Here is a 15,315-nt window from a genome sequence, read left to right as displayed (position 1 = left end):
AAAGGACATTTCTCTGTCCCCCCTAAAAAAGGTTAGACGGCTCTCACTCCCGTCGGCTCTCTGCTTTCATTTTTTACTTAAAGGTCCCATGTCATGGCCATTTCCACTGATCATAATTCCATTGTTGAGGTCTACTAGAATACATTTATATTGTGCAATTTCCCAAAATCACTTTGGTTTCTCATACAGCATCTCTGTAAACTATGTGTATTCACTGAATTTCACTCTCTGCCTTTAACGGCTCGTTGTAGCTCCAATAGCTCCAGCCCCCACCCTCCCAGTGAGCACAGTGTGCTCTGATTGGACGGGACGTTGTGAATCGCGCTGAGCTCCGTGGAGGTGTGGTTTCCTTGTTTAGTGATAGCGAAACACAGCCAAACTCACCCTGAGCACACACAAAGTCACAGCCGAAGTGAAAACCAATAAGTGTGGCTTGATATTGTTTAAGAAAAAGGTTGATAAACGCTGTGAGAATGGGTCTGCACTGTCTGTTATCAGCCTGCAGCCAGGGAGGAGAGATCAGCAGAGCTGCATGCACTGAGTGTGTTTGTGAGGAAGTCCGTGGATTGGTCAATTTGGACCAATCAGCGGGGGCTTAACGTAACGGCTCCGCGGACGTAACGTAACGGCTCCACGGATTGGTCCATTTGGTTCCGGGTAACGCATGACATCATGAGTTACCCGGAAAATCAATGGACAGTGACGTATCTCCAACGAGGCGCTTTGGGGAGGTATTTTCTGTGTTAGAGTTTTACTCGCTACAGGGTGTACTTTGAGGGTTTTGACTCTGCAGACCGTTTACATGCATAAAAACCTTCATAACACACAAGGGGACGGATAATAACCGGAAAAGCATGACATGGGACCTTTAAAGCTATGGTAGCTTATCCAGCTAAGACTAAGACAATACCGCCTGGCTTTGGGGCTGTCAGACCATTACGACGACTTGACCACGTGATCTAACACCGACTGACTACATTTCCCATGACAGCTTAGTACTGCTGTCAGCCAATCTTGTCCACTCTGACCTTTGCACCTTACTCTGATTGGGTGATCTCCCTGGATGGGGGGGGTGGGGGCACGTCATTATCAACTGACAGTTCGCAATGCAACAGGGACATTTCTGAACCAAAGACAGGACATGTCTCTGAACAGAGTACACCAGTGCATTTTAAAGTGTAGTCTGTAGCATTCTTCAAGGGGGTTCATTATTTCAAATTCATGATATAAAATCAGATTATTTTTTACATTTTTTCTAATTTCTCAGATACTATTTCAACTTTTTTTAAGCTTAAATAGAGACACATTCTAATATTAGACCATGAGTTTGGATATATTCTGAAATACACTACAAATTAGCAGTGGGACTAAAGAATATTAATTAAGAATGCAAGGCAATGTAACATTTTTCCAAGTGACAAACATAAGGTGGTCCCGGTATGTTCTCTATCTTGTTCGGGGTCCTTTGCTGAAAAACAATTAAGAATCTCTGCACTATTATATGAAGCTAAAACAAGACCATTCGATATAAGCACACCATTTTAGCGATTAAAAAGCCCCCAATTCACTTCCAATAATAAGAAATTCATATAAACTGGGTTATGGTGCTATATCTTATTTGTGACATTGCAGCAATAAATCCAGTGTTGGCTCACAGCGGACGTATTTGTGGTGGCCCTATTGATAAACTACTGAAAGCTCTGAGAATGCAACTACACAATATGTCGCGTTGCTGGGTAATCTCATCATGTCAACACAATGAGTGAGAGCAGGAAAATGTTTCCCATCAAAATATACATTCTTGCCCTGTGTCACTGCGATATAAAATTGCCATTACAACCTTCATACACAGTACACATGAATGGCTGCAGTCACAAACTAGACCACACACACAGACAACCTCAGCTCAGAGCCTCAAGCATCAGACAGAGCAAGAGGAGGGAGGCATGCGGTTGTTGCTATGGGGACCAGCAGGAAGACAGTGTTCATTACAGACATCACTTGGTTTCAAAAGGAAAATTAAGCTTCAAACAATCAGTCAAAAGAAATTACCACTTGAATAGAGGCAATATGGGGGTACATTCAGAGAAATACTATACCATTTGTGACTTCAATTTTAAATATAAGACCATTCCTAACAGCAATAACCCTCTACACAATTGACATTTAACAGCAGCTTAAAATAAAAAAGACACTAAACACATCTACTTACATAAACGATCATCATATGCATTATTTAAGTGAGTGAATAGTTCTGCAAGTGGGTCAAGATAACTGCACTTGTTTTCAGTGCCATTATCTTCAATTCACTCAACTCCTGAATAAAGATGGCTTGCTTTGGAAATGTTGCATTCACCCAATAACAGACTATTTTCCATGTCACATTATTCCAGACTCTGTGTTTTCCCTTCACTCTGTCTATGCTGTGAATGGGCCACTCACCGATGAGCTCCTTGTTCCTGACGTCCAGAGCCATGTTTCTCAGCGCGGTGGCCACGGCACACACCACCCGGTCGTTGTCTATCCTCAGTAACTCCACCAGGATAGGGAGGCCCTTCTCCTTACGCACCGCAGCCCGGATATACACCGACCACTGGGTAGGAGAGAGGGAAGAGAGGGTTGGAGGTGGACGAAGAGAGGTTTGATATTTTTCCTTTTGTCTTCCCTTTTTGCTTATTTCTAGTGTACTTGGATTTGTTCTCTAGAATGAACGGTGTTGATGTTTTTAAATGTTTTTTTGTTAGGTACCCTTCCGTACCCTACAGTAGATGTGGGTTGGGTATGTCCTCAGTTTGAAGAAATAGACAGTAATCTGGCAATAACCAAAACAAACTAACACATTTGGGCAGCAACTTGTGTTTACCAAAAGGTTAAACTGTCGATGGAGACTGGTTTTAGGAGAGCACAGATAACGGCTTAAGTTACCTGTTGGAAAGTGATGTCTGACAGCAAGGTGCTGTGTTAAAAATAAGCTAAATATACAGACACTTAAACTGATATTGTTTAGGTGGCTAACTATGTGACAGACTGCAATCTACTCCTACGAAATATTAGATCTATCCCTTAAAGGGATAAAACCATATGATTGGCTGACAAATCCTCAACGTAATGTTCACTTACTTTGGACTTTCAGACTACTCGTTGCCTTCTTTAGAAAATGCAGTGCAGTGGTTTTGGAGAGGATTTACTTTTTACTCTGGAACACCCAAGGTGATACCCTTTATGCAAAACTGGTGGTACTGTATCCACTAGCATTTGCACTATGCATTCTTCAAGTGCAGGATTACTGTTAGAATCTGCCCAAAGCTTGATGAGCCAAAGGGTTGTATGTTAAGATACTGATTGTGATTTAACAATCAATGAGGTAAGAAAACAAACTTTGAAATCTAGTAGTAATCAAACACTCCCCTGTAATTTATGTCATTATCTGAATATTACTTTTTAAGGTCATAAATGTGTTGATTACAGAGGGTGATGTACCAAATGTTTACTCATAAAGGGCCAGTATATAAGGTGTGCTATCTCAAAGCACAAAATGGCCAGAATATGGGGGCTGTTGAAGAGATTTCAAATTGTTCAGAACACTTTGGCACTCAATGGCATTTCCCTAGACTTCTGCAGATGCCCTTTAGTATCACAGTGGTGTAGGCACAGTCCCTACCTTCCAGCTGCCAGCAGCCAGGTTCTGCAGAGCCCCAGCTGCTCCCTCCAGGGTGTCAGGGTTTGAGCACTCAGACAGCAGCGTGAGGTAGGGCTTCACGATCGTGGGGTGCCATAACATCTGGATGCCTTTCGGGGGCTCCGCCAAGTCTGGAAATGGGCCGACGCCATCCCACTACGGATGATGAGACAGTATTCAGAATAGAAAATAGAAAAATAATTTTAAATTCTCTGTGAGACGCAGGGTTTGACAATGCCAGCATGGACCCCATGGCAAGAACAGGGGATGAGAACGAGAGGGAAGATTTGCTCATTATAAACAATGATATGAATCGCGTAGCTTTCATCTAATGGCATTTAGTTTTTCTGTCTTCTCCCCTATTGAAATCTGAAATGTCCTCTGCTTTTTTTAAATGCATGCACTCAAATGCTGTACATAAAAAAAAAAAGCTGTGCCTGATAAGTAATTTGCAGCAAAAACTAAGGTGACACTTTATTTTGAATAGGTATATAATAGTTTACGTGAACATTTATGAACATACCTACCTGTTATAAGAATAATTTAGCTGAATTGAATGTGAACTAATAATATATAAATAAGTGACAAAATGTTGAAAGCGGACCATTCAAATAAATTGTTACCAAAAATAACCATTATTCGCTGCCCCACTTATTTTCTGAAATTAAAAAGGTCAGCACTAGCTATTCTTTCAAAACCTTACTAAAACAGGTAAAAGTGTGTGAGCATTATCAGCATAATGCACTTAAAGTCCTCATGGTGCAGATAAATGGTCTGTGTCAGTGTTGTACAAATATATAAGATGTTTTGGAAATTATGTTACTGTTGCTTTTTGGGGTTTTACCTTTCCTATAGTGTGTAATGCCGGTTTCTATGCATGTAAATGGTCTGCAAACGCTAAAATCCCAGCCCCCTCCCGCCCGAAATGCCACGATTGCACTCAGGTGACATCACTATGTAACACTTGCGATACTGTTGGCTAGCACTCCAGCACATTGTACGTGATAACGGGCTAAGCAGGGTGTCTAATGGTGCATTTACACTGCAGGCCTCGCTCTGCCTCGCTCGGTTGGTTAGGCCTTATTAGGTCCGGCTCACTTTAATGCTGCGCTCACATTACAGTTTAGGAACTGGGGTAGTTACTATAGTAACGCAGTGTAGGCGGGGCGATTGGCTTTTTGGCGGGCGGAGTGACGCTGCATACAGCTGCCGTGACGTCATCTTCAATGCGACACAACTCACAAAACACACAACAACAATGGAGGATGTGGAAGCCATCGTGTCCTTGCTTCTTGGTATGTGGTTTTTTCTTCTTAGGTTCACTGTTTCCAAAAATGCTGCAAGGTTCACTGTTTTCAAAAATGCTGCAAGCGTCCCTTAATATATGTGACACTAGGGATTAAGTCGCGCGACAATTGTGACGATTCACTCTGACCAATCAGCAGTCGTCACTAGTTTAGCATATTCCGCCCGGTTGTTGGCCTCGCTTGTTGGCCTCGATAGATTTAGTCGGGCCAGAAAAAAGGTCAAAAAGATGCCCCAGGCCAAAACTAGGCCAAGTGGAAGCGCAACCAAAAACGGGCCCCGCACGGCTCGGTACGCTTAAAACGAGCTCCACGCTGCAGTTTGAATGCGCCATAAGCTGTTGACCAATCACAACAGAGCCGGCCAGCTAACCCATCAGAGCCGAGTGGTCTCTGGCTTCAGACTGAGGGTGAAAAGAGGCAGTATGAGAAAAATAAAGAGCTTTTTGAACATTAAAGCATGTAAACAGTAGACATGTTTCTCTCAAAACAAAGAGGAACCCTTAATGCTTCAGTTTAACAGAAACCTTCTAAACCAACACATCTGGAGATGCACAGTTTTAACTCGACAAGGAGGGCAAAAAAAGCTGTGATAACAAAATATATTGGAGAAAAAAAGGAACAATATCTTTCACAGATTTTTTTAATAGAAGTATAGCAGAAAATGCAAATACTTAAGTAAAACACAAGTAATCTAAACTTCTACTTGAATAATCCACCAAGGCTTATATTGTCTGTTGTTGTTCCTTCTTTGTCTGAATCTGATTTGGAGATGTACCATAGTAAATATTAGGATGTTCTGTAGGCTTCTTACTGTCATTTTCTATCATCAATCCTCACATTTTATTTGTAGAAAACAAAATGTTCCTCCTTCCATCTGCAGTGAGGTAATCTCACACGACATCTGATAAGGCTCACTGCCAACAGACTGCACTGCTGTCTGCCTTCACTTCCCTTTTGTCTATGACCTTATTATTCCACTACTTCCTCTTCCCCCCTCTCTCCTATCTCATCCTTTTGTATCTTCTAGCCCCCCTGTTAACCCTAGCTTCCTTCAATCTCTCCTCTCTATATCTCCCCTCCCTACCGACGTATCCTTTCCTCCTCTCCTTACCCCTCATCTCCTCATCTCTCCTGTAATTACTCTACAGTTGATAGAGTTTCGCCCTCTCCAACAAGCTCCCCGATCGCTACTTCATGGTAATCACCCACAGCTGCACTGGAGTGGAGACAGACAGATAGAGGGAATGGATGGGGGGGAGGTTTTGATGTGTCCCTTTACAATCTGATCTCTGGTTAGTTGTAAGATCTCCCTGGTTCTGCCTTGATGTGAACAAATGTGTTAAGGGTTTACTTGGCAAATGTTAGTTAAAGGTCTAACATATTAAGTAAATCAAAAATGCCCTTTTTCTGTAATTTTTCTAAAAAAGGAAAGAGAGGGGAAAAACATGCAGGGCTAATGAGCAATTTACCCACCCTGTACCACCGGAAGTGTTGGGTTTTCAATCCCAGCAGCTTCAGTAGAAGTCTTAAAGACGTCTTCCACTCAATCAGAATGTGATGCTGATTGCTAATTAGCATGACAAGAGGGTTCGAGCCTGCTCCAAGGCAGCCGTTTTGTTTCTGCCAACTACACATCTAAAAAGAGCAATCATTTTTTATCTAACCGGAGAAAGAAACTCTTCCTGTTGGCAGCAGATGGACAGACCAAGGAAATCCAGAGCGAAATAGGAAAAAAATATAGTTTTTTGTCTGAAAAATTGGTAGTCAATGCATGGAAAGCTAAAATAGCTATTTTCTCAATGTTTGAAAACCGTATAGCATGTGTTGATGGGGTAGGGTTAGGGTTATATTGCATGGAAGCAGGGGGTGGAAACCTTCTACACTAAAGTGTGAAAGTACTCTTACAAATGAAAGTCCAGCATGAAAAATGTATCTTAAGTAAAAGTACGATTTATAAGTTTATGAAACATACTTAAAGTACTCACTATGCAGAATGGCCTGATTCACAATAAAATGTTGGGTACTACTGGAAAATACTTTTTATTTCCTAATAATGTGTTCATTCATTTAATGTTTGAGTTCGCAAAGGTGGAGCTATATTTTACAACTAAAAAAACTAAAATAAGTATACTTAAAACGTCATTTATAAGTTGGATTACAAATCTGAATCTTTAAAGTAATTGGGGAAAATACTCAAGATGGTGGTTATATTCCACCTCAACATAGGACAACACAAACTGTACAAAGACTATAAGATGCACATTAGTATCACATCATCAAACTCTTCTGTTGCTTTGAATCACGTTATATTAGATACGTGAACCTAAATAATTCAGGTGGTAGGTGAAGATCACGTGGAAAAACAAACTCAAACATCATGAATATCAAAGAAATCTGGTGCATTCATAAATATTCATCGTGTGAAGTGAACTAAGGTTGAACTGAGCAAATGTTACTGAACCAGAAACAGCAACGAGCTGCATTAAAAAAGGAAATACTGGATACTGAAACATATAATGGTAGGGTTATTGTCTTAGAAAAAACACATAAGATGACAACTTCTCTCTGTAAAGCTGTTATTTTGCCTTTTTGTTTAATTTTAATTATCCCGGTGTTGACATCTGACAGCGAGTAACCAAGCAATTTAGTCACGGCTTTAAATTAACAAGAGAAAATTCCTCATGAATTATGTACTCTGTATGTAAATGTAGATTTGTATGTGGGCATTACAATTCTATAAGGGAATGTATTAGTGTGATGTACGAGGGAAGATATAAGCAAGCAGCAGGATAATAGAGAGCCAAGAACTACAAAGACTTCAAAAAGACATTTTTACATCCCGTAAGAGAGGCAATAACTTTACACCACGTTTATTTAGGCACCAACACATAGTTCATTTCACTCCAGTTAGGAGTTTTCGCTATGAGTCATTGGTGTAAATAATGAGAGAATTAAGAGACTTCCTTAAACACTAACTGTGATGATATCACTAAAGGCAAAAGATAAGACTTATATGTACTTATAAAACATTTCTAATAATAATAATCTCTCTTTATTATTGTCCCCTTAATCATACTCACATTCATTTCATCTTTAACCTATGTTTTTCATCAAATAATGATAATCTTATGTGAATTAGAATTAAGGGAATTAGATTAAAATGACAGAATTGTTGGTCTTTTGCTCGAGATTGACTGAAGTGTTCAATATAAATTGTGTGTGTGTGTGTGTGTGTGTGTGTGTGTGTGTGTGTGTGTGTGTGTGTGTGTGTGTGTCCAGACACCGTCCATTAGCGTGCCTGGATACTCATTATAGGAATTATTAGACTTTTGATAGGCATTAAAACACGATGAATCCACCATATCAATATTATTCGCCACCATAATCTATCATACAACTGCATGGATTTGCACCCTGCCCCCCCAAAAACCCAACCTGAAGCGGCTCACCATTCTAAAGGATATGAAGTAAAGCTAATAAGCAGTTTTCCAGTAAGAAAATACTTAGAATTTCCATTTCCCCACCTGTTCATGTCCCTTCTTCTTCTTCTTTTTCTTGCCCCAGCATCCAGAGCTCTCTGCGTCCTTCCCGCCAGTGTCACACAGCAGCCCGTCGAGCTCCTCCGACCCCCCCTGCTGGCTGTGGGATGTCTCTGCAGCCAGACGGTACGACAAGTTCCTCAAGATGCACACACAGTTCTCCACGGTCTGTTGGTGGAAGGAGGGTGGAGAGAGAACAAGAGACATGAAGGAGGACAGATGGCAATCAGGACAAAACTGTAGTCATATTTACGCAGGCACACACTCATATGACCATAATGTGCAGTGCTAGCTGTGTAACATAAAGACATGCAAACACAGACACATGCTGTGTGCATAATGTAGACAGACACACACACATACACACTCACACATACACCTACACACACTAATCCCATTGTTGTGAGTGGTGTATGCAGCCAACAGTCACATACTTTGATCTTGTGAAGGATTTCTAAGGATTAAAAACTCCATATCTCATCTTGAGCCAACACACACACACACACACACACACACACACACACACACACACACACACACACACACACACACACACACACACACACACACACACACACACACACACACACACACACACACACACACACACACACACACACACACACACACACACACACACACACACACACACACACACACACACACACACACACACACACACACACACACACACACACACACACACACAGTGATGTTTCTGTGTCAATGACCATCTGGGTTGGGTAATATATGTAATATATGGTGCACTGAAACAAATCTGAAACCCTCCAAGCGTGGGTACTCTATACTGGATATTTGTCTATAGGCTTATGTGCTTAAATAATATATTTTTGTTGAAAAAAGATGAAGAATTGGATAATTGTGGCTTGTTGTTTCAACATATCATTAATTGATTACCAACAGGTTGTTGATGTAAGTCTTTGGGATATGTATTAATCCACATATTCATATTTGCCAGTGCAGACAGTTTTTACTGTGTGTCTGTTGTGGCCTGTTAGCTTGGGGCACTAACATACAACCATATATTTAAATATTCATAAATAACCCAGGGAGACAAACATGTTAGAATGATTATGCATATACAGTGTATGGCTATGGTCTGCAAAGACAGATTAAACACATTTGCATATAACTTGTGTTAGTTCATGTAAATAATTAACAATCTGTACATAGTAATCAGCAAGAAACACATGTTTACAAAGCTCACTTGTATTTGAGTCCTTGTACAGTGTGTACACACGCATGCACAGACATTTTCATCGACATCATTTTTTATCATGCCTCCATTTTTGGAGTTGGTTGGTTGTATGTGTGTGAGAGAGGGGTACCTTGCTGTCAATCTCACTGCTCCCTAGAGCGGTCTGGATGACGTAAAGCAGAGCGTCTGTTAGACCCTCGCACTCCCTCATCCTTCTCCGGGCCTCCTCACCTGCAGAACTCACATTCCTGTAACACACACACACACACACACACACACACACACACACACACACACACACACACACACACACACACACACACACACACACACACACACACACACACACACACACACACACACACACACACACACACACACACACACACACACACACACACACACACACACACACACACACACACACACACACACACACACACACACACACACACACACACACACACACACAAACACACCCACCTTATCAATAAACAGTCAACCTGAAGTCTTAATATGAAGCAAATCTTCAGAATATCCTGCAAAGTAACACCCACAACTTGAATATTCAAGTAGTTTCACACAAGTGTAACCTCTCATATGTGTATGCGTTACTGTGTATATATGCCTGTTAGAGTGAGATGAAAGAGAGAGATTCTATACGAGTGTAATGCCCTTTAAATGTCAGACTATTAAAGTTGGCTAGGAGATGTGTGCCCTCGGTGTCAGTGAGAAATGGCACCAACTTTTAAAACTCCATTAGCTGCACTAGTTTTCCCAGATCCTTAAACAACCCACACTATTTTAGCCCCAAAACATCTATGGTATGAAGACACATGGTGCATTATTATACAGCTTTTGTTATACATTGTACATTATTTCAGGCCATGTTAACAAGGTTAATGTCTTCATATTAAATTGTACTACCACTCAATTAAACCAGATGAATTGGGCCATGCAAAGTCACGTTAATAAAAACAAAAGAAATGTATGTTTCTGTAGCCAAACCTAATGCCATAAACACGACTGCAAATAAACTCTAATGTTGCTCCATGTCTGTCATAATGTGTTGAAAATAAGTAGGCAACTGCTAGCTATCAAAGTCATATCAACTTTATGAATGTTTTTGGTAATAACATTTGCGAGAGTTGAGAGGAACATACATTTTAGTATGTTCGCTGTTGGTACAAAATTAGACCACAAACCTTCAACACTTTTAGTTTATAATGGACAACAAGGAGAAAGTGTCACACGTTCATACACGTCACGTTCATGAACAAATAATGTTTTATAAATTCATTCATATTACGTTGAACCATTGAGAAAAACTACTTTTGGCCCCGTTTGGCTATTCAAGTGCATAATGTCAAGGATAATAATGTGAACAGTTCTCATTCATTGTACTTGTTACCATAGCATACTCCCCCTCGGTCATTCACTGAAGCACTTATTATATTACGGCAGCTCTGAATGGCATGGCAGTGATTATGCATGCATCAGGACCCTCCACCTTTAAATGTGGTTGCTCATCATTCAATAACCTCTTACCTCGCTTCAGTGGGCAAGGCCAACTAGCTACACTGTGAACATATCAGAGCAGAAACCTTCGCCTTGGGGCGCAAGTTCCTCTAAATGCTATGTGCACGAGTAAAGTTTCAAACATAGCCTACATCTTGTTTGTTCTGCGTATCTTGAACTTTAACATTTAGTAGGAAATAGTACTCAGAGAGCATAGATTCCTGTAAAGGCTAATGGTGCTATTGCATGATATTTTGGTGTACCCATTATCTTTAAAAGCTAAGGTTTAAGCTGTTATGTAGAACGAGAAAGCTGGCTCAGTCATCGGCGTCAAACTGGACACTTTTGAAGCTGTGGTGGAGAGGAGGAGTCTGAACAAACTTTTGTCAATCATGGATAACCCCGCCCACCCTCTCCACCAGCAGCTGGACAGACAGCGGAGGTCCTTTTCCTTCTTCTTAACCCAATTTTTACAACGGCTATTTGCACAATTATAATGTGTATTTAATCCAATGTCTTATCTATTGTGAATTTGTGTAAACTTGCTCCTAGTATCAAGTTTTATTTTAAATATGTATTCTTACTATATACAATTGCCGCCAATGTACATTTTTAAATGTATTATATTTATATCTTATTGTACCTTTTAAAATGTTTTAACTCATGTAACTGTTATGTTTGACACTGTTGCTGGAACAAACTAATTTCCCAATTTGGGATAAATATAGTATAAATCTATCCATCAATTAACTATCTATCTACAGAGGTGGGAAGAGGTGGGAAGTAGTGGAGTACAAATACTTCGTAACTAGACTTAAGTACATTTTTTCTGGTATCAGTACTTTACTCAACTACTTATTTTTCTGGAGACTTTTTACTTTGACTTCTTACATTTTTAACACAAATACCTGCACTTTCTACTTCTTACATTTTCAAAACAGGCTCGTTACTTTAGTTTTATATGCGGACACCTCAAATAAGATGAGTTTTTCTTTTACGTTAATAGGTGGTTCCCAGCTGAGAACACTTTTTCTGATTATTCCGACATCATATGAGTTCAGCACAATATTGCGATGTTAAGGAAAATATGTGTATCTGCACTGTGATTCAGATCCAAATTGTAATGGGTTCTTCCTTGGCCCAGCGTACAACTTTCTACGAAGTTTTATAGAAAACCCGGCCAATTTTTCCCTAATCCTGTTGACAGACAGCCAACAACCTAACCTAATAGTGGAGTTCAATGTAAGTAATAAACAAGAAGAAGACCTTCAAATCAAGCAGAATAAAGATTTTAGAAAATTTTAGCTTTCAATAAAACAGGTTATATCTTTGTAGGTAGATTGCATACTGGTGTAGCTTAATGGAGTAAAGATGCATTTGGATGCATTTACATATTTGTAATGTTTTTTAATTAGTTTGTAAGTACAGTTAGTAATAAACCTTTATTAGTTGCTGTCGTATTTGTGCTACATGTGCAAATTATTCTTATTCCGTTCTGGCAGTACAAGTTTCAGCACTTCCTGTTGGTTGGCACAACAGCATATGCACACACGGGCAGTGCAACCAGCCGTGAGTAAGCAGAGAAAACATGTTTGTGTGAAAGTGAGAGACAGCAGGGCAGAGACTCGGCGAGACAGAAGAAGAAAAGGGAAAAAATGAGGGATAATATGATGGAGAGAGAAGAAATGGAGTAATACAATGAGATGGTGACGGAGCAAGGGAGGGGGAATGAGAAGGCCAGGAGGATAATGGGAAATAGAAAGAGAGACAGAGAGCAGGTGGCCGGCGATATACCAAACCCGCCATGAAATATTCAATCTTTAATCAGACTCCCAGCATTCCTTAACGAGGCGTGAGAAAGATGAATTAGCCTTTCGAGTTGAGAGAGCTGATCCACACAAAGCTATCTCACGCAACACACACACACACGCACGCACGCATGCACGCACGCACGCACGCACGCACGCACGCACGCACGCACGCACATACACACCCACACCCACACACACACACACACACACACACACACACACACACACACACACACACACACACACATACACACACACACACACAAACACACACACACACACACACACACACACACACAGCCCGTTGGCAAAAATGACAGAGGAATGCTGCTTAAATAAAACACACTTATTTGTTTGATTGTAAATTGTCAATATTATGTCAGCCGGCTTGTCTCTGTTTGAAATATTTACGAACAGATATTTCATCATGCGGTCCTGAAAGTTTTGAAAGCACCTCACCAATACAAATTGCATATGTATAAATATCTTATGAAACACTATATCTACTATTAAGGAACAAGTAGTTATCTTCAGTTTTAGCCGGAGTGTTTTTATGGACATATTGTTGTTGTTATAAACTAACCAATCAGTCGTAATGTGACATCCCGCAGGCACCATTTTCAATCCATTTTATTTTCACGCTATGAAAATGACAATTCCTAATTCAGCCAACAAAGCTCTGGATCTCTAATGAAGATAAAACATCATACAGATGTGTTTTTGGGCATTACATTTTCTGGACAATAACATTAAAACATATTCAATCCTATTTAAAAATGTTTGATATTTCATACTTTAATGGAATATTTCCATCTGACTTTTACTTAATTTTCCAGAGCACAGGAGGTCTGAAATGAAGACTAGACAAGTTGAGATACAAAAACAATATTATGATGGTTTCTTGAAGATTAAATGCTAGAAAGCATTTAGAAAATATAACTTTTTTCGTGCTGCTATTACATGTAATCATGTGACCAATTGTGTGAACATCTGTCATGTCTAGTCTCACCTGTTTCAACTTCCCTGAATAACATTTAAAACACACATTCCATTTTATAGTCACTGTTCTGCTTTTTAAATTTCCAACTTGCTGGAGTGGGGCGTCATAACAACAACAACAAATATGTGTCATAGTCTTACTACTTCCACTCTGCACTGTATGACTAGCATCATATCTCAAGAGAAAACCCAAAGCCACATTAGCTCTGAAGCCAAGATCTGAGTCATATTTACAGCTAAGTCTGTCAGTTCTCTGTGTGTTATAAAAACATAACAGAATCCTAACTAAAAATAGACTTATTTCACTGTTTGAATGGGGTTGATAATAGCAGCTTGTAAACAATAAAGCATCTCAGCAAAGAGAGTGAATATGTTCCAACAACAAAAAGATTAAATCAAGGTGCAGTAAACACAAAGGTGGCTTGGCGGGCAACCTTTATCACAATACCAAGCACCCGCCTCTGGCAAGAAACCACGTTCAAGGAAAAGAAAAGATGGTGATATAAAAATAACAAGAGCAGACATTGCTGTGGCCTACAGCTTTTGATGAGGAAGGAGGTGAGTTTTGATGCTTAACTTTATTATTAACTATTTTATTTATAGAGCAACTAATTACAATACAAATCACACTAAAAATCATTCCATATTGTATTGATTATGTTGATGGATATGATATATTACTAACACTATGGCCTTGCAAAGAGTAAAGACCTAGCCAAAAACATGAAGATTATAGAATAGCATTTTTTCTTTACCTGAGTTTCAGCAATTTGGTCATATTGTGCATAATCTCGTCCTACTGTTTCTAAGTAGTTGACTTTCGTTTCTATTTAAGACGTAAGTTTAGATTGTAGACCAACTAAAAAAAAGGCAACAATTTGTTCGACACATTCTCACCACTTGTTTTTACTGTATGAGATGAGGCAAGATCAAGGGTCAAGGTTCTTTATTTTTCATACGAACATAGCTACAGTGTAGTTATGCCGATGAAAATCTTGTGTCACAGGCTTCTCAACAGAGCAACACAAAACACAGATAAACAGAAAAAATATAGTGCAAGTAAATAGTAATAAACAAATACAAATAATTAAAAAAAAAGGTGAAATAGTGCAATAAGAGTCTATATGCAAGTTATTGAAATAGGATATGTAGGTAAATCTGAGGTAAATAGATAAATAATTTTAAAATAATTTTTAAGTAGCAGCCAGATGAGTATTAGGGATGTTGTTTCAACTGTTCAGGT

General features: G+C 39.6%; 1 protein-coding gene across 1 annotated transcript in view; it reads right to left on the bottom strand.

Annotated features, from left to right (window-relative positions):
- LOC307019916 (catenin delta-2-like) overlaps window positions 1-15,315 on the bottom strand; it is a 195,494-nt gene that overhangs the window by 10,447 nt on the left and 169,732 nt on the right. Inside the window, exons 13-16 of the mRNA XM_079651016.1 lie at window positions 9,875-10,227; window positions 8,511-8,693; window positions 3,662-3,835; window positions 2,443-2,593 (exon numbers count right to left, since the gene is read on the bottom strand). Coding sequence (XP_079507142.1) covers window positions 2,443-2,593; window positions 3,662-3,835; window positions 8,511-8,693; window positions 9,875-10,227 — 861 coding nt within the window. The remainder of the gene's footprint in view (window positions 1-2,442; window positions 2,594-3,661; window positions 3,836-8,510; window positions 8,694-9,874; window positions 10,228-15,315) is intronic.

This window comes from Notothenia rossii (assembly GCF_949606895.1).
Source record: "Notothenia rossii genome assembly, chromosome: 9".
NCBI classification, from domain to species: domain Eukaryota; kingdom Metazoa; phylum Chordata; class Actinopteri; order Perciformes; family Nototheniidae; genus Notothenia; species Notothenia rossii.
Note: the sequence above shows the minus strand (reverse complement) of the source record. Positions and strands in the feature narration are given on the sequence as shown.